Below are 26,058 nucleotides of genomic sequence, written 5' to 3'. Positions count from 1 at the left end.
CACAAAAGCCAAGTGACACTTGAACGTCTTCTGCAGCTTCCTGTCCTAACCCCCAGAAAGCTGGTAGGATGCATAGAGAAGTGATGTTCAGATGTACATGTGATGGGTATCCTCAGTGTGTTGAGTAAATGCCTCCTCACTTACCGAGCTGTAACTATGACAGCTGACAGCCTGTCATACCCTAACTCATATAAATTCTTTCAAATAATTGACACTGTGTGTATCTCTGTGTCTATGATATGTGTATCAAACTAGCTATGTCAAAGCATTTTGCTCTCTGAACCACTTTAAGTAGCAATCCACCAGCCACTTGGAGCACAGAGTGACAGTAACATAATGAGGTCTTGGCTCTGGGTTGCGAGAGTTGTGATAAAGGAATGAGTGTCATATCCAAATACGGAAACACTATGGAGCTATTAAAAATATTGACCAGGATATTTTTAATTCACATGCTGTTGTTATTATCTTAGCAGATTTCTGCTCTGTGGCTTTGGAAAGAGGCACAAGATGTCTAAATAGCATGCCTAAGTGATATTGGGAATGTCTGCAGGCAAAGGCAGGAAATACATGGTCAGAAGCATCCTGGGGAGGTGGCCACAATCCCTGCCACCGTCTGTGACTGAGGCAGGAGCTGAGCAGTGAACAGTCACCCCAGATACTCCCCACAGTACACTGTGCCCAAACTATGGACCTGAAGGAGCCCTTGAAAATGAATGCTATGTGTGCTTCATGAAGGTAGAGTTATGAGCCAAGCACACACATTTATACAAATAAAAAATTTTAAAAAGCGCATTTGTATAAGTACTTTGTTTCGTACAGCTTGGAAAATATGTAACAAGCCACCACAACTAAAAAGTAGCTAGTTTATCCATTAACCTCCTGTAAGAGACATCAAGATATTTAATTGTGTTTTGTAGCCTTTTTTTTCTCCCACCAGCCCCCCTGTTATTGAACATGAGGTTGCTGATGCTTCTTTTCCATTAGTAGGCAATGATAAAGCATTGCTTTGGACTGTCAAGAGATAATATTACTCTAAGAGCTAATGTTTCTCCATTGCTATGTGGCAGGCATTTTGCTAAGCTCTTTACCCATATGCTAGAGAGGTCTAATAGCTTGTCCAAGTTCACAAAACCAGTGAGTGTCAGAGCTGTCATTTCAAGCTGACTCCAGAGCCTACATGCTCATCCAGTGTGCTATTTGTGTTTTCAATCAGGTTTATTAGTTATGTACCCAGTCAAGGATGCACATAATCTCAAAGTACATAATGCAATATAGGCTCCGGAAGTGTATTTTTGACATGAGTTTATATTCTCAAAGTTACCCTCAAAAGCCCCCAAGTATGTGTATGTGTATGTTAAATGCTTGGAAGCTTCCTATTTACTACGAATGAAAAAGTTATTGATGTTATTTATGGTTTACGAGTCCTTTTCACATGTATCCTATGAACCACCTGGAAATCTTTAGAGATAAGCAACATAGGTATTACCTCCCCCATTTTGCAGATGAGATCACCAAGGAAAAGTGCATGTTCCCTCACTCTAGACAGTGGGAGAACCGGGCTTCCTCGTTGCCCATCCGGTCTGTGTTCCAACAGTCCCTTCTACCTATCCCGTTGGGATCCATTGGCAACCTTTCATAAGAGAGTGACAGCAATGCTCCTAAATGTTCGGTGAATCCATTGAAAGATGTTCTGAAATCAGAGCACATGTCAAGGTCAAAGCCATGATTAGGACTATTAATTTTTAAGTCTGTACTTTTTTCCAGCCTCTCATTTTTGGACTTTGCATTTTCTTTAAAAGAATGAGATTGTTTGAGGTTCTGTTGAACTGGAAAGAAGACACAGAAAGCCAAACACGTCAAGTTGCTCACATTAAACATCTGTAGCTTTGTTTTTGTTCATCAATTAGATGGGAGGAATCCTTTGACAGTATGAAGTCATCATCATGTGCACTTTAAATATCTTACAATTTTGTCACTGTACCTCGGTGAAGCTGAAATATTTTTAATAAAAAATATCGATGGCTTTTTGTAAGTCAGTCATACCTCAATCAAGCATGTGTTTAAAGAAGACGTGTACAATATACAAAATGAAAAATATTTGGATACTTTACAATAAGGTCTAGTTGCTAGAGGAATTTTAATTTTTCTTTAGGAAATTATAGTTGCTTAGATATTTTGCCAGTGAGCTAACATTCCCTTCCCATAGTCAAGGTTTTGGAACGCTGGCAGGACTTTGCTTTTTACATAAATTACATTGAGAGTTTAACCGAATCCTTTAATGTTTATGTCCAGCCTGTTGCCACTGCCCCCTTTTTTTTGTTACATCCAGCTTCTATTAAAATGGGTTGATTAAAATTCTTACATAAAATTATTGAATGTCATCCATTGTCCTAGGACTTCTCTAGCCCTTAAATACCATGTTAAAAGATGATCACTGACTTTGGACATTTGCCTTTCTAGAAGCTGGTCCCAGTCCCAGAGGACCCGTCAGGCCCACGCTGAGTGCCAGGCCCTTTGGCAGGCATTTTACGTGTCCTCAGTCCTTCAGTTCTTCTGGCATGTGCGTTTTGTTTTCACCTTACAGTTGAGGAATCAGTTGCTCAGAAAGGCAGTCCGTCTGTTCTGAAGTCACACAGCTAGAAACGGGCAAACTCTGTGATCTGGACTGTGGTCTGATGTCACATCCATCCTGAGGGCCCAAGCTGACCTGAAGACAAAGGTTAATCATAATAACTTTGATGAAGAAACTGAGGATGATAGCAGCTAACAAATACTGTTAGCTGTATCCTACACACTGCACCGGCTGCTTTACTAAATTCATGCATTCCTCCCCACAACCCAGTGAGGTTGGTACCATTATCCCCATTTTATAGATGAGGAAACCAGGGCTTTCAGAGGTTAAGTGTGTTGCCCAAATTAGTAAAAGGTGAGGCCAGGATTCAAAGTTAGGCAGTCTGGCTTCTAAGTCAGTGCTTGTAATCAGTATTTGTTCTCTTCTCTTTCTGTTTTTGTTTTTGTTTTGTTTTGTTTTTTGTTTTTTTTTTTTTTTTTTGCTTGTGCCATATTGCTTCACTATTTTTTTTTAAAGGAATTGTGATTGAAGTATTGGGAACGTTTTGCATAAAAATACAGATTCCCACCTTCTCTTTAAAAAACAGATCTGGAGGGGCCACCTGGGTAGCTCATCTGACTTCTGCTCTGGTCAGGATCTCGTGAGTTCAAGCCCCGTGTCGGGCTCTGTGCTGACAGCTCAGAGCCTGGAGCCTGTTTCAGATTCTATGTCTCCCTCTCTCTCTGCCCCTCCACTACTCATGATCTGTCTCTGTCTCTGTCTCTCTCTCAAAAATAAATAAACATTAAAAACAAATCTGGAAATACTGAGTCCACTCTTCCTCAGGACGGTGATATGGCACACAGAATTCCTTGCCCCCATCAGAAAGGCTGCACCCTCCGCAATGCTCCATCTAGACATTATTTGTGCCTCAGCTGGCACTGCAGACATAGGAGTTTGGACTCTGGCCCATCAGCAGCAAGACAGAACCCCTCCCAGAAGGTGAAATTTCTAGTGAGTCTTTTGAGAGCTCTTTATCTCTGTCCTCCAAGTATGATTCTTGTATCTGAATCTCCATCACTGGGTGGTTTAAAAATGCACATTTTGGAACGATCCCCCAAGTCTATTCTCTATAGTAAGGAGTCAGAATCTGCATTTTCACCATCTTTCCGGGTGATTGCTATGTACACATCCATGGAGGAAGTGTACATTCTAAAAATACCAGAAAAGGGGCGCCTGGGTGGCTCAGTCGGTTGGGAGTCCGACTTCGGCTCAGGTCATGATCTTGCGGTCTGTGAGTTCGAGCCCCGCGTTGGGCTCTGTGCTGACAGCTCGGAGCCTGGAGTTGCTTCGGATTCCGTCTCCCTCTCTCTCTACTCCTCCCCTGCTCGCATTCTGTCTCTCTCTCTCGAAAATAAAAACATAAAATACCAAAAATGAATATACGTTGGCTCCTAGAGACTTAAGGGCGACTCTTTTAAATCTTGCCAAGTTTCGAATTTATTTTCTGTCAATTTGTAATTTCAAATTGTTTCTTCCCTGTTGGCTTCATTTCCTTTTTTCTCCTTAAAAATTCTAGTTCTTTTATTAACCTGCACTCATGGATACAAATTGTGAAACCAACTCAAATTGGCTTAAGCAAGAATTTAGAGGATCAAGCAACTGAAGAGGCCAGGAGTACATGGAATCAGTGGCTCAGGCAGAAACATTAGGCAGCTTTCTCTTTCATTTCTGCTGTCCGCTTTGTAGACTTAATTCTAAGTCAGGTCTTGCCAACCTGTGTCAAGATGGCCACAAGCACCTACAGCATGAGAATCTGTCAGCTTAATAATTTCAGCATCAAGAAGATAATTCCAGCAAACGCTTGTATGCCTGACATTCATTTGCTTTGGATCAGGCACCTGACCCAATAAGAAAGGCAAGAGTGATAGCCCTGTGACTTGGGCATACCACATGAGCTAGGTGTGGGTTTAAGTCAGTCCCCACCTGGACCACAAGAACTTTGATGGGTTGGATTTCCAAAGGGAAGTCTGAGAGCTGGTTCAAGAGAAAGAATTGCAGGGAAAGACCACAGGCATCCTCCTCAGTGGTGGCAGATTTTTGGTGGAAGTGGTTGTTTAATAGGCTCCATGTGCCCTCCATCCAACTTCTGAGTTAGCTTCATTCTCTTGTGCATCATTGGGAGCGAGTCATGAGAGAAAGATTTGAAAACGGCCTTTCATTATTCCTCAGTCTGCTTTCAGAAATCGTAAGTGTCTACAGGAGAATTACTGTGGGAGGTGGAAAATAACCACAACTCCTGATTCTTATGTTTTAAAGCCCCGTGGAGACTGACGTTTAACATCCTCATAAAAATTCAGCCAGAATGTCAGCAGCGCCATTTGTAGATACGTTGATGACATCATCTCTTGATGTTTCCAGTTAATAAGAACGCAAGGAGATTCATGTACTTCGAGTCTTCTTTTAAAACCCAAGTCAAATTAGTCCACCCACATGATACTGTTCTGGGGGTAACTGTCTTGTTTTTTGCAAGAACATTCGCTTACTTTTCCAAAAGAAGCTAGAATCTGACTCACTGGGATAGCTGTGTCTATGCTCTAAAGTTTTATATACTTGCCAGCTTGATGTGCCGGTTTTTGATCTTTGCCACTGTCTACCAAAAATGTTCTAAATAATTGTTACAAAAATGGAGAATGATGCCACCCTATCTGTGTTTTCTTCTTGCTGTCCAAGGCCCTCTGAGTCATGAAACCAAATGACACCTAGGAGTGAGAGTGTGGCTCAGTCTGTGTTTTGATGCCCCTATTGGTATAAGAGACGTTAGGGTTTTAGTTCTGAATTTGTTTCTTCTTTGGCATTTCCAAGGTTTTGAGCATGTTATTTGAGCCTGTCTTTCTCTTCTTTCTTTTTAAGTGCGATAAATGTGGTCTGTCATTTTGATGTTTTCTATTAAGAGAACTTCCGTCGAAATAAAACAATAGAGTTGATGGCCAGCAGTTGGGAAAGAGCGAGGGCTTTTAAGAATATAGATGCAGACAGTAGTGAACACCTTGTTTTGAGGTATGATTGATCAATTTTTCTCTCTCTGTCTCTCTCTCCTCCTCTCTCTGCAATTTGACAGCCGATTCTGGTGCCCAGGAAGAGCACACTCTCCAAGAAACAGCGTTACCGCCTGTGAATAGTAGCATCGTCGCTGCTCCCATCACGGACGCTTCTCAGAAGTTCCCTCAATACCTACCTCTTTGTGCAGAGGATAATTTAGGTCCTCTACCCGAGAACTGGGAGATGGCGTACACCGAAAATGGAGAAGTCTATTTTATAGAGTAAAGTATACCCTTCGTCCTCTCTGAAGCTGTCCCTTTATGTCGTCACTCTTCCTTCTCGCCCCCTAGTGGCTACGGTTGTAAATTAACATCTGAAAGGACTGATTTTGCACTGATGGTATTTTTTCATATAGTTTCACAGGCTTTGTGCCAAAAAGCAATCAGCACAGCCTTCCAATCATTGAGTCTGAGGATCTTGAAGAAGCTTAAGTTAATAATTTCCCTCAAGAGTGAAACAACCATATTCTGGTGTATATATAAATTAGGGCGTAATATATAAAGAACATATGGAGCCATTCAGTAAATTCTTTGGTTACTTTTTTTTAATTGGGTTGCAAGGGCTTTAGGGTTTTTTGTTGTTTTGTTTTGTTTTTTTTTTTTTTTCAGTTGCATTTTAAGAGTTCTTCATACATTCTGAATACAATTCCTTTAACATCTTTGTGGTTTGTGAACATTTTTTCCAAGTCTGACTTTTCATTGTCTTGACTGTGTCTTTTGAAGAGCCCCAAGTTCTTAATTTTGAGGAAGTCTGATTTATCAATGTTTTTCTTTCCTGGGCTGTGCTTTTAGTGTGCTGGCGGAGAAGTTTTTGCCTAAATCAAAGTTATAAAGCTGTCCTTGTCTGCCATCTTTGTTTTAGAAGTTTTATTGCTTACATTTTCCATTTAGGTGTATGATCCATTCTAAGTTGATTTTTTTTTTTTTTTAACACGGTGCAATTACATGGATTGAAATTTGAGAATATGGTAGTCTCCCTCCCCCAGTCCCTACCCTGCAGTCTCACGTGGCACAGTTTTAGCCACTCATGGTCAACTGTGTTCTGGAAACAGATGATCCTCCTGACACATTGTCAGAAGGTCACTAGTGGCCTCATGCTACGTCACAGTGCTTATGTCACTCTCCTCATTTCATCTCATCACATAGGCATTTTATCATCTCACGTCACCACAAGAAGAAGGGTGAGTACAGTACAATAATGTACTTTGAGAGAGAGAGGCCACATTCACGTAAATTTTCTTATAAGATATTGTTATAATTGTTCTTTTTAATTAGCTATTGTTAATTTCTTACTGTGCCTAATTTAATAAATTAAACCTCATCATAGGTATGCATGTATAGGAGAAGACATAGTATATTTAGGATTTGGTACTATAAATCTACAGTTTCAGTCATCCACTGGAGAGCTTACAGCTTAGCTTCTGTGAATAAAGGGTGGATTACACTATACAGATGTGAAAAATCTTTCAAAATTATAAAACTTATATATATCTATGTGTGTATACATATGCATATACATATATACATATATATGTATATGTATATATAAGATATTACTAAAAGTTAAACATTTAAGGGGAGCCTGGGTGGCTCAGTCAGTTAAGCGTCCAACTTTGGCTCAGGTCATGATCTCGCACTTTGTGGGTTCAAGCCCCGTGTTGGGCTCTGTGCTGACAGCTCAGAGCCTGGAGCCTGCTTGGATTCTGTGTCTCCTACTCTCTCTGCTCCTCCCCTGCTCATACTCTGTCTCTCTTTGTCTCTCAATAATAAATCAACTTTTAAAAAAAATGTTTTTAAAATTAAGCATTTAATAAGTGGTTTACTAAAAATGGAAAAATATACAAACAATTGAAATTATTCTAAGAATCTCAGGTAATAGCATTTTTTCTCCAATAATGGTCAACTTTTTAAAATTTGTTTTAAAAATTTTTTTAATGTGTTTTTATTTTTGAGAGAGAGAGAGAGACAGACTGTGAATGGAGGAGGGGCAAAGAAAGAGTGAGACACAGAATACAAAGTAGTCTCCAGGCTCTGAGCTGTCAGCACAGAGTCTGACGTGGGTCTCGAACTCACAAACCGTGAGGTCCTGACCTGAGCCAAAATCAGACGCTTAACTAACTGAGCTGCTCAGGTGCCCCACTAAATTTGTTTTTTAATGTTTATTTAACGCGATCAGCACAGAGCCTGACACGGAGCTTGATGTCATGAATCATGAGATCATGACCTGAGTCAAAATGAAGAGTGAGACACTTAACCAAATGAGCCATCTGTGTGCCACAATAATAGTCAGTTTTTAAAATGCTACACTTTGGCTCTATTATTAAGATTCTCTGTTAAGATTTACCATGGTTTAGGGGCGCCTGGGTGGCTCAGTCGGTTAAGCGTCCGACTTCGGCTCAGGTCATGATCTCACAGTCTGTGAGTTCGAGCCCCGCGTCAGGCTCTGTGCTGACAGCTCAGAGCCTGGAGCCTGTTTCAGATTCTGTGTCTCCCTCTCTCTCTGCCCCTCCCCACTGTTCACGCTCTGTCTCTCTCTGTCTCAAAAATAAATAAACGTTAAAAAAATCTTTAAAAAAAAAAAAAAAAAAAGATTTACCATGGTTTATATCCCACTTAAAAAAAAAAAAACAAAACAACCTAAGACAAAAAAAAAACAACCACAAAGTGGCCAATTAAGCTATAAAATAAATAAAAATATAAGTAAATCTGTTATATTCAAATTGAAGTTGAAGGTCTGCTGTTCAGTGAACAATAGCCAAGTAAAAGTGACAAAGAAAAAGATTAGAGAAGACACAAATTACCAGCATTAGGAATCAAACAGGGAATCACCGCAGACCCTGAAGACATTAAAAGGTAATCAGAGAATGTTGCCAACAAACCTACACACTAAAGTTGACAACTTAGATAAAATGGACCAATTTCATGAGAAGCACGAACTACCACAACTCGTCTGTATGAAATAGATAATTTAAATAGCTCTATAATGACTAAGGAAAATGAATTTGTCGTTTAAAAACTCATGAAAAAGAAATCTCCAGGCCCAGATGGTTTCACTGGAGAACCACTCCAAGAATTAAATTTCTATACAGTCTCTTCGTGAAAACAGAAGTAGAGGAACACTTACCAATTATGTTTATGAGACTGTTGTTACGTTGTTACCAAAAACAAACAAGGAGAGTCTAAGAAAAAAAGAAAACTACAGAGCAAGAGCTCATGATTATAGACATAAAAATCTGTACCAAAATATCAGCAAATAATACTCTATAACAGAGAAAGAATTTTATACCATGATCAAGTGGGAATTATCCCAAGGATATAAGACTGGTTCAATATTTGGAAAATTCATAAATACAATCTACCATATTAAGATACTAAAGAAAAAACCCAACATCATATTTATCAATGCAAAGTCTTTGACAAAATTCAGCACTCATTCATGATAAAAGTTCTCAGAAAAACAAGAACAAGGGGAATTTTCTTGGCTTGATAAAGAATATCTACAGAAAACCTACAGCTAACATGACACTTAGTGGTAAAAGACAAAAAAAAAAAATACTTCCCCTGCATGATTGGGAACAAGCAAGGATATTAGCTCTCACCACTCCACTTAAGCATAAATCTAACAAGATATGTCTAGGATGTTATATACTGCAGACTACAACATGTTGTTGAAAGAAATCAAAGAAAGTCTAAATGGAGAGATGTCTTCCATAGATTGAAAGACTCAATTATATAGTAAAGATGTCTGCTTTCCCAAAATGGTTATGCACGTTTAGCAAAAATTCTGTCAAAATCTCATTGAAGGCTTTTGTTAGTATAGACAAGTTTATTTTTAAAATTTATATAGGGAGGCACCTGGGTGGCTCAGTTGGTCAAGTGTCCGACTTTGGCCCAGGTCATGATCTCGCGGTTCTGAGTTGGAGCCCAACATCGGGCTCTCTGCTGTCAGCACAGAGCCTCCTTCTGATCCTCTGTGTCCCCCTTTCTCTCTGCACCTGCCCCCCTCTCAAAAATAAAAATACAACACTAGACATGAATAAACAAAGTTTATATAGAAAGGCAAAGGAGCCAAAATAGCTGGAATAGTTTTAAAAGAGAAGAATAAACTTAATCAGTTTGTCCATTATCAAGACGTATTATATAGCTGCAGGAACGGAGGCTGTGTGGTGTTGGCGACGAAATGGGCACGTGGATCAATGAAACCCAGAAACAGACCCACAAGTATGTCTAAGTGATTTTCAACAAAGATGCCAAAGCCATTCACTGCAGGGAAGAAGATAGCCTTTTCAAAGAAGTGCTATTGGAGCGAATGTTTAGCCAGAGGTAAATAAATTAGGCTCAACCTCAGCCTCATAATTTATACAAAGAAATTAATTCACAGTAGCTCATCACAGACTTAAGTGTAAAACACAAGGCAATAAAAGTTTTCAGGAAAAAAAAATTTTTTTGAGTTCTAGGTCCAGACAAGGAGTTTTTAAGACTTGACATCAAAAACATTGAACCCTAAAAGGAATTACTGATAAATACAGCATCATCAAAATAAAAAAAAACATTTGCTTCACTAAAGACCCGAATAAGAGGATGTTTTAAAAAGCAAACTACAGAGTGGGAGAAAACGTTTGCAAACCCCATATCTGAAAATGGACTGTTATCTAGAGTATATAAAGATCTCTCCAAACTCAATAGTAACATTAAAAAAAAAAAAAGATCAGTGAGAAAAGGAGCTGCAGACGTTTCACTGAAAGGATATACAGATGGCAAAGAAGCACGTGAAAAAATGTTCACCATCATTAGCCATGAGGGAGATGCAAATTAAACGCAGAAAAATATCATTACATACCTGTTAGGATGGCTAAAATAAAAAATAGTAAGAACGGTAAATGATGGCACAGATGCAGAGAAACTAGATCATTGCTGGTGGCCATGTAAAATTGTATGGTGTTCTAGAAAGCCGTTGGGTGGTTTCTTTTTTTAAAATCGTCAATAAGTTTTTATTTTATTTTTATAAGTATTTAAATTCTAGTTAGTTCCCATGTAGTGTAATACTGGTTTTAGGAGTAGAGTTAATGATTCATCACTTAGTATAACACCCAGTACTCATCACAACAAGTGCCCTCCTTAATGCTCATCACCCATTTAGCACATGACCTGCCGACCTCCCCTCCAGCAACCCTCAGTTTGTTCTCTATAGTTAGAAGTCTTTTATGGCTGCCCTCTCTTTTTTTTCCCCCCTTCCCTTATCTGTTTTGTTTCTTAAATTCCACATAGAAGTGAAATCATACGGTATTTGACTTTCTCTAACTGACTTATTTCGCTTAGCATAATACCCTCTAGTTCCATCCACGGCGTTGCATATGGCAAGATTTCATTCCCTTTGATGGCTGAGTAATATTCCATTATATATATATATATACACACACACACACACATACATATGACTCAGCACTTGCACATTTGGCCAAAGAAGTGAACACATATATTTACAGAAAAACCTGGACATGTATGTTTATAGTAGATTTCTCCTAAATAACCAACAACTGGAAATAACCTAGATGTCCTTCAGTGATTAAACTCTGGTACATTCATGCCATGGAATACTACTCAGCATTAAAAATAAGTTATTATTGATATATACAACAACCTTGATGAGAATAAATGAAAAATAGCAATCCTCAAAGATTACATACTGTCTGATTCCATTTTTAGAGCATTTTTGCAATGACAGCACTATACATGTGGACAACATGAGATTAGCAGTTGCCAAGGACTTAAAAAGGGTTTTAGGGGCAGAGATTAGAAGGGAACCAGATATGGCTATAAAAGAGTAACATGAGAGGGGTGCCTGGGTGGCTGAGTCCATTAAGCATCTGACTTGTGATTTCAGTTCAGGTCATGATCTCATGGTTCAGTTCATGGGATCGAGCTTCACGTCGGGCTCAGCACTGGCAGCTCAGAGCCTGCTTGGGATTCTCTGTCTCCCTCTCTCTCTGCCCCTCCCCGGCTCATGCTTGCTCTCTCTCTCTCTCTCTGTCTCTCTCTCTCAAGTAAATAAACATTTTTAAAAGAAAAGAGTAACATGAGAGATCCTTGTGATGTTGGAATTGTTTTGTGTCTTGACTTGTGGATATCAGTCGGTTTTCCATAGTGACATTGTACTATAGTTTTATAAGATGTTACCATTGGGGGAATCTGGGTAAAGGGCATGTAGGATCCCTCTTTGTTCTTTCTGATAACTACAGGTTAATCTATAATTATCTCATAATACAGAATTGCTTTTAAAAAATTGTACATAATCTTCCATCGCCGCAGTGACCATTATTGCTATATTACTGGTTTAGGAACAGTACAGACCATGAGTTGTAGTGTTGGACTCCCTGGGTTTGATTGCCAGTGTTTCTCGGTACCCACAGAGTATCTTTGTACAAATGTCCTCATTTTTCTGTCCTCAGTTTTCTCATCTGTAAAATGCGTCAATACTTCCCTCATGAGGTTATCATAACGATGAAATAAATTGTAACGAATAGGTAAAAAGAATAGATTCTGGTCATTGTAAGCAGATCAATCATATTAGTGGCAGTAGTTGTTACTATATTATATTAACTTTCTTTTTTTTTCCTTTTTAATACAGTTGAGATGATTTGTATATACATTTGCGCATTCTGTTTTTCACTTAAGCCTTAAGTTTTTGCAGCAGTTAATAAGATTTGAATCATTTAAAATGCCTATGGCAGTGTTTTTCAGCATTTACAACCCAAACTTCAGACTTCCAAAAACAATTTAGGTTACTACCTAAATTTAAAAAAAAAAATTTCTTTTTTTTCATTTCTGATTTGCAGTTTGAACTACCGGCCTTGTAGTTCTTTGCCTCTCCCATTTAGCTTGCATAGACTGGCCTGGGAGCTCACGCAGAACCTCATCCCAGGGTCCTGAGCTGCTTCGGGGCACTTCCTCCAGACATTCTCGTGCCACTTTTAACGTGGTTGAAGGCCAATATCTATCTCTTGCACTGGTCCCGCACACCTTCAGACGTTCAAGGCCTCACTCAGTGTCTCTTGAAACACTTCCCCTGGAGTCAGACGATGCCCTCCGGGAGGCAGACACATTTAGCTTCTCCAAGCTTTTGTGGGGGGTTTTTTGGCCCAGATTTTGTTTATGATAGGTAATTTTGGGTTGTCTTCACTATTGTGTGCAACATAATTCAGGATGCTGCGATTAATGATAGGTATTAGCAGCTTTGAGCCAATTGTGTGAATTGAGGTAGTTTCGTGCTGTCAGGGGGAGTTCTTATGTAATGTAATGAGTGAAATAGCAGCCTTCTTTGTGAATTCCAGCATCCAAGGTTTAAGTCACAGACAAATTGAAAGCAAATTGGAGTTTGCTCTTCTGTAAAGGTGAAGACTAAAATCAGTCTAGATAAGGGGAGACAGCATAGACAAGGGGTATCATTTGGAACCCATTTTTCAAAAATAAAACTGACATCACATTTTAAGCTTTCCATAACAGAATGATTATACCTTAAATAAGTAAAAAGCCTACTGAAGGCTTTTCCCAAGCCTTTTCTTTTTTTTAATTTACATCCATTTTAGTTAGCATATAGCGCAACAATGATTTCAGGAGTAGATTCCTTAATGCCCCTGACCCATTTAGCCCATCCCCGCTCCCACCCGGAGTCCCTCCAGCAACCCTCAGTTTGTTCTCTGTATTTAAGAGTCTCTTATGTTTTGTCCCCCTCCCTGTTTCTATATTATTTTTGCTTCTCTTCTCCTATGTTCATCTGTTTTGTATCTTAAAGTCCTCATACGAGTGAAGTCCTATGATATCTTTCTCTCACTGAGTAATTTTGCTTAGCATAATACCCTCTAATTCCATCCAGGCAGTTGTGAATGGCAAGATTTCATTCTTTTTGATTGCCGAGTAATACTGCATTGTATGTATATACCACATCTTCTTTACCCATTCATCCATCAATGGACATTTCCCAAGCTTTTTGTAATTCCAAACTCGGGCTCTCTTCTGGGATGAGTTTGTTTTTGGGAAGTAGCTTTGCTCTGGTTGACGGAAAATGTTCAAGAACATGTAATTCTGTTGTCATTGAGCTTTTTGCTTTTTCTCTCTCTCTCTTTTCAAATGCATTTCTTGTTTTTGTTTCTGGATTTCAGCCATAACACGAAAACAACATCTTGGTTAGACCCTCGGTGCCTGAACAAGCAGCAGAAGCCTCTGGAAGAGTGTGAAGATGATGGTAAGGGGCTAGCAAGGTCTTGGTTCACGTGTGCTTGAGGCTGTGCAAATTTTAAGGAGTTACAGCAAGGTCAACCAGGATTTAACAAATGAGTTTTTAAAAAGTCATCTCATTTCTAGTAAATAAACTGTAGGGCAATCAGAATTGGAGGGCAATCAGAATTGTTTTAAAAGAACAGTTTGTTTACACATGAAGGCAGATGTATACTAGTATCTCCATTTTAAACAGAACTTTAACACAAACTATTTCAATGAAAATATAACCTCTGGCTTCAGGACCTTGGAGAAAACTCTAGAAAATCTCTAGGAATATAGAAACCAAAGGTGCTCTGGTTACTCATCTATGGGGTCCTAATCCTATATTAGGAAAGTCTTAGAGGAAAAAAAAATCAAAAAATTTTCTTGAATTCTACATATTGCATAACTTGGCATAGGAAAAGCGGATCGTGACTTCTTGAGAATCTCTGTGTAACTTAGAATATATCCTGATTATCTAAAAAGTAGATTCTTCCAAGAAAGAGCCCGAGGTGTTACCCTTAGCTCTACTCTGCCTGTTAATCTTGAAAAAGAATCAATTGGCTAAGAGAGTTACTATTTTAAAACGTTTATTTCACGGCTTTGGGATTTCTAATTATTTTTCCAAAATGAAAAAAATTAGAACAAATGTTTCCTTTTCAGTACTCTGAAGTCTGTCCCAAGTTGTACCAAAATTACTTTTTGACATGGACGAATTAAAAGGGAAATGGTTTGTTTAGCTGCTCATTATTCATTTCTGGCATTTGAATTAGTAGTATAATTATGGAATACATATTTTCCTGAAAGATAGTGAAACTTTATTAATTTGTCCTATGGGGCAGAATTACATAAACTTGAGGTTTGCCTGCAAATGTAAGCCAGTGAACTATAATGCTGCCAAAAACCTTGTACTTCTAGATCTTTCTGTTCTACATGGATTGCAGATACCATGAAATGAGCATAACATTGTGTGTTCATATTTATGGGAGTGACTCCAAGTGGAAATACAAATCCTTCTGACTAAGGAGACCTGAGTGAGATGCTTCCCTGATTTTGGTGGCTGAAAGGAATGGAACACGTGTAGTCAGCCTCATTATTTTACATGCTTAAGGGATAACGAACTGTCCTGATTATCCAAGTATTATGTTTAATGTGTAATACGAAAGTGACCAATATTCAAACATCAGAACATAAAATACATTCAACCATAAAATTTCGGAGAACAAAATTTAATCTTTATTTGATGCTGGATGATTTTGAAGGCATTTTGGACTTCTTTTACCATAGGCTCTTCAGTGCGGTCTCCATTATAATTATACTGGGAACATATAAAAATGCCTGTTATTATAATTTTATAGATGATAGAAGACTCCAATAGCTTTTACCAGGAGAAACTTAATGGAGTAAAACTGTTGAGTAGAATTACTGAATGATTTTGTTACCAAATCTATTGCAGTTCAGTCTTGAACAACACAGGATTGAACTGCAGTGGTCCACTTTTATGCAGATTTTTTCAATATACTAGAAAAATTTTTAGAGATCTCGGACAATTTGAACACCTTGCAGATGATGTATAGCCTTGAAATACCAAAAACATTAAGAAAAGATTAAGTACTATTGTAAGAATACAGTATAAAATACTTACACAAAATAAATGCTTATCAACTATATTATTGGTAAAGTTTTCAGTCAACAGTAGACTATTTGTAGTTAAGTTTTGGGGAATTCACAAGTTATATACAGACTTTTTCACTGTGGAGAGTCAGTACCCGCAACCCCTGTGCTATTGAATGGTCAACTGTTATTTTTAATTCTTAGAATTCTTGTCATTGGTGTTAATGTTATTACCTTTGGAACAAGTATGTATTCATACCAAATACCATTAGGTTATCCATTTATCCTTTCAACTTAGGGTTCATATATGCTTTTTCCAGTAGAAATTATATGTATGTCTGTATACACAGTGTGAATATATAACCAGATGTTACCACTCTGACATTTATCAGTCCCCACACCTTCATTTGCTGTTGCCACTTAACACAAATCTGCCTTGTGTTGTTGTTTATGTCGTGACACCAAGAAGAATAGTGTTTTTGCTCACAGTATTGTTCCTGTATTCAATTTCTGTTCTCTGGAGGCCATATGCACATGGTCTGTAATAATATCGCTTCATAGTTATTGTAAAATTTTTCATATACTCTGTTTTCTGACTCCAAAAAAGTAAGAAACTGGCTTGGGACTTTGATCTTTAGTATATAACTCCATTTGTTGTTTCTGTATATCTAGTTCAATTAGAAGCCTTCTACCTTGCCTTTGAGCTCCAGGCCAATATTTAAAAATGCTTGGTTGATAATGCTTTTTGTCTGAAAGAGATTTCAAATGCAGTCTGAATAAAACCCAACTAAGGATCTCTGCCCCCCAAAATCTGGTCCTCTGTAAGTGTTCCCTATCTCGGTTGAGGGTAAAATTCATGTATACCTGTGAGTCCCCCTTGACCTACTACTTGACCTTGATTTCAACCCATCTACCCTCTGAATTTGCTTTGCCTCTCAGGTATCTCTGGAATCCATGCACGATTTTCTTTGTTGCCTGTGGCATCCTGGTCCAGGTCACACATACTCTTGCCTACTCTCCTTACACTAGACCCAGAGCACTCTTTTAAAACGTCAGTGTGATTGTGTTATCCGTGACCACCTTCTCGAGCCCTGTTCAGTGGCTGTCTGTCCGCGCAATATTCAGCCCTCCCCACAGCTGGTTTCTAAGTTCTAAGTGCTTTGGCCTCTGGCTTTTCTCACCCTTGCTCCTGTCCACTCTGCCCTTCATGCCCACTAGCACTTTCTTAGAATACTCTTACATTTTACAGACAGATACTGAATGCCTCCTATATGTCCATTGTGTCCTAGGAACTTCAGATGTATCAATGGACACAACCATCAAAATGCCCTGCTGTCATAGAGCTTAAATTTCAGTCATTCTTCACTTTAAGTCTTTTTGTTCCATCGGGCATATCCTTCAGGTTACAGGTCAGGGACTCTGTCTGTGACCTTGCCCCCAGATATGATTGGGTCATTCTGTGATGTGTGTTACTTTAGACACATTATCACAGGTTTTAGATATGGAAGTTTTACTTATGGAAGGTTGGGATTTGTCTCCTTCTCCAAAAGAATGTATGATTTGTCACTTTGCCCAATGACTGGCCCATGGTAGGTCTCTCATTAAATACTCACTGGAGAAATGAATTGGATGCTAGCATCAAAACTTAATGTTGACAGCAGAATCACTTTTAAATCAAGAGTTCACAACGTATATAGTACCATGTTGGGAACTAAAGTCAGCAATTGAGTCATCCATGCATCCATCCGTCCGTCCATCTGTCCATCCATTTAGAAGTATTTAGTACCTACCATGTAGCAAAACACTGTACTGGGCACTGAGCATTTCACAGTGGTGAAAATAAGTCTTCCTCCCTGTGTTGGTGGAGCATACAGTGGAGGGGACAGCCACCTGTTCTGTAGCTGGAGAGACTTTCTGCACAAAATGGTTTGTTGTGTGCTGTCCCCTGCTCTCTTCTCGGTTACAGCGCAGTGTTTTACTCGTAGCAGGAGGGGGTCAAGAATGGAGAAGATCCTGACCGGTTTTGCTTCCTGACTTACTGTGACCATTGTCAGTGCAGTATTTCTGGGCTGTTTGACTTCGAAATGTCATACCAAGTAAACAGTGCTTTCCCATCCTCATTTCAGGGCGGCCTTCAAGCCCACTTTCGTCATGTGCAGCATCCTGACATAACTCATCTCTAACTCCCTGCATTCTCAAATTGACCCCACCTTCCACTTTTCAGGCAGCATTATTACCTCTAAGCTCAGTAGTGCTTTAACTGTGAATATAATTGCCTCAGTGATGAGAGCATTACTGCAGGATTAGAAGGACTAATATTGGAAGGGGTAACAGCTTTGTTTGCCCGAAATGAGGTGTGTAATAAGTGACTTCCCACTTAAGAACATTGAAACCGCAAAGGTATTTGTCATCTTTTACAACCAATCAAACCCTGTTTCGACATGCAAGGAAATGAGCCATATAATTATGTTACCAATATCAGCTCTTACCATTTTGTGATTTACACTGAAGTCTCCGGTTTACTAGCTGAGCCAGTGAAATAGGCCACAATGCAGGTAAGGACAAAACCAAGTGACATGTTTGCTGCTGTTTTTCTGAGGGAAGTTTTCTTTCTTGGTGTTGGTGTCTGAATTTTTCTTTCTCTCTTTTCTGTCTCATTCCTGTTACTCCTTTGGAGAAGAAGGGGTCCACACCGAGGAGCTGGACAGTGAACTAGGTAAACCCTCCCAGCTGCATGACCTACCCTGCATGGTTTTGTCTCCAGTGAATTGCTTAATCCTTCCGTTTCCTTAGTCTGCCCTTCTTCAATTATGATTTTCATTCCAGCTTGCCCGTGAAAGGTCAATCTTACAACCCTCGAGTCTGACTCGCAGGCATCACGCAGAGTTGTAATAAGTTGTGTCTACAAAGAGAAAGTCTGAGTGAATTGAGACTGGAATGAGAGTCAGCACATTGGTCCTAGGAAGTCTTGCAACTTGAGGATTAGGAAAAGACTAAGGGATAGATGCTTGCCGTGTCCCTTGAACTCTCCTATAACCCTACAGCAGCCTCGTTTCCTTCATTGTTTGCTGTGGGCGGTTATCTACAGGGGTCACACAAAAAAAGCAAAGCAAAACTAAAATAAAAACCCACCAACTAATGAAGGGACTTTGTAGGAGTAATAGCAATACAGTAATTCTCATCATTAACCAAATAGTTAATAATAGTCTTAGTCTTGTGTTAGTAAGTCACCAGCCACTTGTTGGCTTTGTTACTGGAGTGAATGGCTGGAAAACCAGATGCTGAGCTTATATGTGACATATAAGCTTAGAGTGTGTATATCAGTGTATAAACCAAGTCTTGACTTGTCTAGCTCTTGCAGTCTAGAAATAATTTACATTAGCAGATAATGCCAAACTTTTTTATCTTTGCTGTTGGAATATATTGAATTATATCCCATGCTGTTTTATGTTCAGCTTTGAACAATATTAAAGTTAGTTTGCCTTCTGTCTGATGCATCTACTGAAGGATAGGGTGGAAAGCACACGTTTCAGCTAAAGTGCACATAAAAGCCTTGGTTTATTGAACATTGGCCATCGTATATTTTTTAGATAGATGATTAACATCAGTATGAACAGAACTCTCCTTAGATTGCTGCATCAGCCTGAGATTTTTGAGATTGCCTTAGGAACTGAAAATGTAAATACTTAATAACAGCAGATTATTGTTTTCATTTGATTTTGTTTGTGTTTGTTATATAATAATCAATTGTGGTTGACTGGAGTTGTAATCCAATGGAATTTAGCTCTGTTTTTCTTCCTGTTTGGAACGTTGCTGTTGTAACTGATGGACATGCCAGCATTGGTCGATAACTACTGAATGGAACTTATCTTTCAAGACGTTTAATAAGTTGTCCTTGTTGTGACTGTGGTAGGAAGGGCTGGAGGCTCATCCTGTGTGATAGAACAATTTAAAACTTACTTTATCAGAAAAAATTGATCGGTAATATGAAAGTAATTGAAGAAGACCGAACTAGGTTTTGGAGACACAGAATGAGTGCCTTAATCATTTGCTGAGCCACTTTAAATCACTCTTGCTGGTGATTGATATGTGTGAGTGACCCCTGCTGTTCATGGGTGCCAGGTGGAGATAACAGAATTGCGCACGGGGGCACGATCTTTTCTGCTTCCATGGAAGTTCGAATATTGACACTTTTAGGAAAGAAGTTTCTATACTTTTTCCCTTGTAACTATAATATTGTGGGAACTTGCCTATGCTGTTGAAGATTGAAAACATAAGTGTTAATGCCTGCATAGTATCATCTCTCATGGTCATAGGCATTATTTGGGGAGATGGTTTGGTAACATGGTGGGACAGTCTGTGGGGGCAGATCAGACTGCCTGGCTTCTTATCCAAGCTCCCCTGTTTACTGGCTGTGTGGCCTTGGGCAAGCTACTCTACTCACCTTCTCTTAGCTTTGCTTTCCTTTTCTGTAAAGAGAGGCTGAAGGAGGAGCTCCCATGGTGTTTGTAGGAAACCTAATGATAAGGTCTTAATATCTGTCCCTGTGATCAGCACATATTGTTAGGTTTACTAGTTTCATTATTTATTAACTAATTGTCACCTGTTGGACTTTCTAATCCTCCTATGGCATTTTTTTTTTTTACCTTTAGTACAGGTCAGGGGAGGAATGTATATACTGTAGAAATGACCCAAATATGTCTTTCTAGGTGGAGATAGGACTCTGGATTTTTGCCTGCACATATCCACTGTGTAAAGAGTAGTGTTAGTGGGTGTACGTGTACACACACACACACACACACACACACACACTTTTCTCTTGCATTCATTCCATATTCTGTTGACAAGCTCACTGCCCATTTTCTTAACAAGAGGGTCCTAATTTCAAATAGTAGCATCTATCAGGTTTTCAGTGAACATTGGGATTCCACATGTTCAAGGCAAGGAAACCCTCTCTGTGATCTGCCTCTGTGAGGTAGGGGACGGTTGGCTTGGGTGTGGAACACAGATCACGTGATTATAGAGTTGTCATTTCTGATCTCTGTTGGGTGAGCTGGGTCAGTAGCTACATTATGCACTTCTGGTCTGCAGAATTTATCACAGCCTCTGCAGACAACTTCCCAGAATTGAAAAGTACTTGCAGAACCTCCTTTTGGAATTTTAGGGTATTTATGTGCTGAAACCAACTAGGAGAGGTAGAGACAAAGAAATGAGGTTCCTTCCCCACCCAGGCTAGGTCACAGTTTTGAAATCTGTCTGTGACTCTGAGCACGACTTTTCAATCTGTGTGTTGACGAATCTCTTGAAAAGAACTTAGAATGTTTGGCTGCTTCCTATTTGCTTCTGTGGTGACAATTAATACTGTATGAGATTTTTCAAGGCAGGGCTAGGAAACAAGCAGGCTGTATAAATCTGTTCTGTTCCTTTTCTGCTTTCCTAGAACATTGCCATTTGTTGAGCCTACGTGCCAGGTGCTGTGTGAAATGGTTTTTAGGCATCCTTGTTTAATCCGTAGTTGACCTTGAAGTAAATCCCAGTGAAAGATGTGGTTCTAAGACATTAAGTAACTAGCCCAGTGCCAGATCTATGAAGGGGTAGAGATAAGGTTCAGCCCCCCACCTGGGCAAGCCCAAAGGGTCTTAGCTGCTTAAAGTACCTGTGACAGGTTGTATATTCTGGTTTGATGTCCAACAGTTTTGAGACATAGGGGCTGACTCTTCAGGCAACATCAGAGTGTTTAGTAAAAAAAAAAAATGGAATGTCATTATTTTGGGGGCTTTGGCATTTTCTGCCATTCTTAGTTTTTTAGAAACAAAAGACAAATTTGAGGACAAACATCTTCCTTTTTTAAATCGATGACCCATTTCTATTTTAAGCATTAGGAAACTAATTCCTATTATTAAGTTAATTACCACATTGGAAGTGAGAAATCTATCTTTTCAACTGAAAATGAGCTTTTAGCTTAGAAAACTAGAAAATTTCTGGAATTTGCTAATCTGTTCCAGGAGATGTGTTTAAATTTACAAATGTCCAGGAATATCACTTGATCTGCCACATTTCTCACCTCTAGAGTATAAGTTGTTGACAACAGGACAAAGGTCAGAGGTGGCTTTTTTTTTTTCGTACCCTCTTTAGACCTCTATCAGAGCACGAACAGTATGGTGTTTGAATTATCTGCATAATTGTGCACTTATAATTACATATGTGTCCCTGGTGCCTACCACACCCTCGAGCAGAAGTGGACACTCTCCACATGTATGACAAATTAATAACTGAATGAGTTAACATACAGCATACTGTTAGTTCCAATGTACATTATAGTGATTCAGTAATTCTATACATTACGCAGTGCTCATCCTGATAAGTGTACCAACGAGTTAAATTCTTAGTATTTCCCATTTTATCTGAAGATAATCAGGCCGAATATTCAAGGGTGCAAATTCCGAAAAGGATTTGGTTCAGTGAAACATCAAATTTCACACTTACCCCCTCCTCTGCCCCCATTCCAGAGCAAACATGAGGCTGTGCCCCAATCTGCATTTTTTTAAATCTTCGATTTCTCAACTCCTTGGAAAGATTTTCCTCGTTCATTTTCATTTAAATGGTAATTTCCAGCTTTGTAAGGGGAAACCATTTCCCAGGCATTTGATTTGCATCAGTTCGTAAGACTGGGCGTATAAAAATGCCAAGTTGCATCAACATCTGCAAATTGGACCTGTCTTGCATTTTAGTAGCTTGTGTCTCCTGGAATTCAACGACTTCTTCAAAACCTGCTAAGCGTTTAAAAAAAATTTTTGAGAAGAAAAAGGGGGAAAACCTGTCTCTTTGTTTGCAAATAGATAACATGTGGAGCAAAACCCATGAAATTAATGTCTCTTGATATGCAGCCAGATCTTAGCAAAACATAAACTTTGAGTAATTAGCGTGTGTGTTCGGGTGCACGCGCGTGACTGTTTCAGCGCAGGACTGTTGATGGCACATGTCAGCCCTATGCCTGGATGAAAGAATCCTTCTTTGAGAAGAGTGGTGACCACGTGATTCCTCGAATTAAAAAAAGAAAAAGAATTTAGTGTTTCCAAATAGGTGACGTTCCAAGCGTTTGTAATATTCCATTCAAGTTGGTCTTCATAGCTGACTTCCAGGAATAATGATTCACGTTGGAGCGTGGTGTTACCCAAGCTTGCCTTAACTGTGTGTGTGTGTGTGAGAGTGGCTTTGAAATGAAGTTGAGTAATTGCTGCTCTGCTTGAAAGAATTGTTTAATGACACAAAACACAACCTGGTTACTTCTTTCACCAAGTCTAATTATCTGGTGCAATGGGGCTTTTTCACAGTAGATTCTTGTTGTGGCAGAACTCACTACTAGGAAGCTAATAAAGTTCCAGCTTTTGATATGAAACCTTACGGAGAGAAGTCCAGTAGAGCACAGTTGAGTTTTCAGAAAGGCACGTAAATCTGCCAGGGCCATTTTACAGCACCACAATAAAGGAATAAAATCTTCTCCCTCAAGTAGTGTGTTCTCAGAGGGCAGGACCTGTGTTTCTGCTTTCGTAGGCGAAAGGTAGGCCTGTCTGAACGCAGCAGTTGAATGATAGATGCAGGCAATTAGAAAGCCCAACTCCACGTGGGCATTTTTACTTACTCAGTAGCATTTTAATTAGGAACAAGGAGGAAATAAGATGCAAATTTTATTTTATTCCAGGGAGAGCAAAAGCAGCTCTATTATATTGAAAATGAAAAGAAACGTTAATTTTCATCCATTTTTGTTTGTGTGGTAAGGTAGTCTGGAAATAAAATGGGAAAATTATAAATATTTAAGATACAAACTAGGCATTCAAGGCAAATTTTAACCATATCTCCATTAAAATCTAATTTAATAGTTGATTTAGAACAAAAGCATCTGGGACTACATTTTATTAACTTGTAGTAGCTTGTGCAAAATATCGGTAAAGAATTGTTCCTCATGTAGAAAAATACACTGATAGGTACATATAATGCTTGCTTTTTGTTGTTGTTAGAATGCACAGTTTTAACTGGATTTAAGGCACTTTTAAGAGTCTCTCTCTTTTCCCCCTCACTTAGTTGTTAAGAATCCTTGCGTTCTTCAAGAATATGGTCTTCTTGCTCTAAATCTTCTTTTATTTTTCAGAACTACCTGCTGGTTGGGAAAAGATTGAAGACCCTGTCTATGGTATCTACTATGTAGAGTAAGTGGCTGTTAACCCGTATTTTGGTTTGTACTCCTCTATAATAATTATGTACGTTTATGCTGAACAGAGTTGGCCATCATTATAAGGTACAAACTGTTAGCAACAACAACATAATTTGTAATGAAAATATGTATGCATATTTTAATGAATGAGAAAATATTCAGTGAATCTGAAGACAGTAAATGCTAAAAGGACAGGATCAATTCCTTTTGTTTACCAGTATTTTACCGGGACCCAACACAGGCCTGGCATATGCCCCCTTCTTGATAAGTATTAGTTGAGTGAATGAATGAATGAATGAATGAGAAAAGCTAAGACTCACTGGAGCAGGTGAGTAGGGGTTATCTTCTGGAGGAGAACATGTTTGCCTACTTTTTGCCCTGCTCAGGCCTGAACTTTTCAGTAATTACTTATTTATTCATGCAGACTTTCCAGAAGGGTTAGACATGTCTTAGTAATGTATGAAATGTCACCAGAATTGAGAAGATAATTGAGAACTGGCCCAAGCTGTAAGACCTTGTATGCTTCTTTGCCTCTCCTCTGCCTGAGGACCATAGACATAGCTCCTATTTTCCATCTTTAAGACTCTCAAACCCTCCTCATGTCCTGTGTGGTATATATCTTGTTCTGGCATTGGGCACATACTCCGTCTTGTTAGGATAATCCTGAAAGAAAAGAAACCCAAGAGATGAAACATTGTAGCACATGTGCTATGTATCATTTCCTGAGAAAGTGGAGAAATCACTGATAAAAGAGGCTTCGAGAGAAACAAATGACATAGAAATATTCCATCGTCGTAATCCCGCCTGGTGCCCTAAAGACAGCTGGCAAGCTTTCTGTCTCTCATGCTCCTGGCAATGAAAATTCATCTGTATAATGGCCTGGTGATAAGAGTATATGATACAAATTGTCAGATTGTAAAATGCTCCGCATCTTATCATAAAAAAGTATGAGTTCAATATAGCAAGTGTCATTGGCCAGTCCTCACATGGCCAACTCTATGTAACAAAGGATTTGGTGATTTGGGCCATTAGAAGGGCATTGTTGTTTCTCTGACCCTCACAAAATAAAGCTCCTCTGTGTGCCCTGCGGATCATCTAAGGGTGGTTAGTCTATCCACCCTGTTTGACCAGCCCGCCTTTAAGAAATATTTTGAGTTCTGAATACTGTAATTACATAATAGGTCCGTTCCCAAACTTCTAATCAAGTATGATTTTCGATAAAACAAAACAAAACAAAAACAAAACACTAAGTGTATGTATGCTTGTGTGTATGTATGTTTGTGTAAAATATGTGTATATACACTAAGGCCATGGCAAAAAAAACCCATGCATGTACATGTATGTATGTATTTTTGTTCCATGGCCTTATTAGTTTTGGAACCGTCTGGCGTATCTAGGTCTTTGTCACTTTGAACGCATCACATTTGCTTAGGTTAGCTGCATTTGGAGTTTTTTTTGCCTGAGGCTCATACTTTTAATCCTGACTCCATGTCCACTGATGAAAATAGTTGGCAGATGTTGGGAGAGCCCTTCTTTTAACTTTGAGTGCTGAGGCTTCTCTGAACTGTCATAGGAAGCCACAAGCAGTTCTGGCATTGCATGTTATAGACTGCGTCCTGTCTGTACTTTAATCTCATTTTTAATAATTCCACAATCCACTTTTCCTTGAATTGAAGCACCTCCCCGAGTCAGGTGCTTCCTTGGACATTTGGAAGAGTCAGTGGTTCAAATCCTGCGATTTGAAAGCAGACAGACCTGAGCTTCCTTGCCTCTTTACTGTTTACTAGCCACGTTCTGTTAGGTGAGTTAGTAATTGCTCAGAAATTTACTTTCCCTCTCCATTCAATGTGAATATCAGTAGGACCTGCCTCTTATCATTTATTGAAGATTTTAAAATAAAATGCGGGAAAAGCTGGTAGCCTCTATAGGCAGTCACTGTATGGAAAGCATTCGTTTCTTTTTCCTCTTCCTCATTGCCCGTTTTGACATGTGCTGGGCAGCATCTGAGACCACCTGCTTTGCTCAGTGCTAAGCAAGGGACTTGGCAGACTGGCATTTTGCTTGTGGGATGAACTGTTTTCTAACCAAATATTGTCTGCCTCCTGCTCCAGCCACATCAACAGGAAGACACAATATGAGAACCCGGTTCTAGAAGCCAAACGGAAGAAGCAGCTGGAGCAGCCGCAGCCGCAGCCACAGCCACAGCCGCAGCCAGAAGGTTGGCTTTCCCTTGATGTGTTGGGCAGAGGAGCTTGGGGCAAAGCCTGGGCGCTGACACCCCCGTGTGGTCAGAACTGGCCTTGATGTTCCTGTCCTTCTGCCGT

General features: G+C 39.3%; 1 protein-coding gene across 18 annotated transcripts in view; it reads left to right on the top strand.

Annotated features, from left to right (window-relative positions):
- MAGI1 (membrane associated guanylate kinase, WW and PDZ domain containing 1) overlaps positions 1-26,058 on the top strand; it is a 631,971-nt gene that overhangs the window by 521,438 nt on the left and 84,475 nt on the right. For 10 of the 18 annotated variants that reach the window (XM_019469791.2, XM_019469790.2, XM_019469792.2 and 7 more), the window contains 5 exons: positions 5,673-5,874; positions 13,812-13,894; positions 18,200-18,238; positions 23,672-23,729; positions 25,846-25,952. In XM_019469791.2, the coding sequence (XP_019325336.2) occupies positions 5,673-5,874; positions 13,812-13,894; positions 18,200-18,238; positions 23,672-23,729; positions 25,846-25,952 (489 nt within the window). The remainder of the gene's footprint in view (positions 1-5,672; positions 5,875-13,811; positions 13,895-18,199; positions 18,239-23,671; positions 23,730-25,845; positions 25,953-26,058) is intronic. The other 8 variants (XM_019469798.2, XM_019469787.2, XM_019469784.2 and 5 more) reach the window with 2 other exon arrangements.

This window comes from Panthera pardus, unplaced genomic scaffold (assembly GCF_024362965.1).
Source record: "Panthera pardus isolate Hobbes unplaced genomic scaffold, ASM2436296v1 HiC_scaffold_8, whole genome shotgun sequence".
Classification (NCBI taxonomy): Eukaryota; Metazoa; Chordata; class Mammalia; order Carnivora; family Felidae; genus Panthera; species Panthera pardus.
The sequence above is the reverse complement of the archived record's forward strand: the minus strand, read 5'-3'. Positions and strand labels throughout refer to the sequence as shown.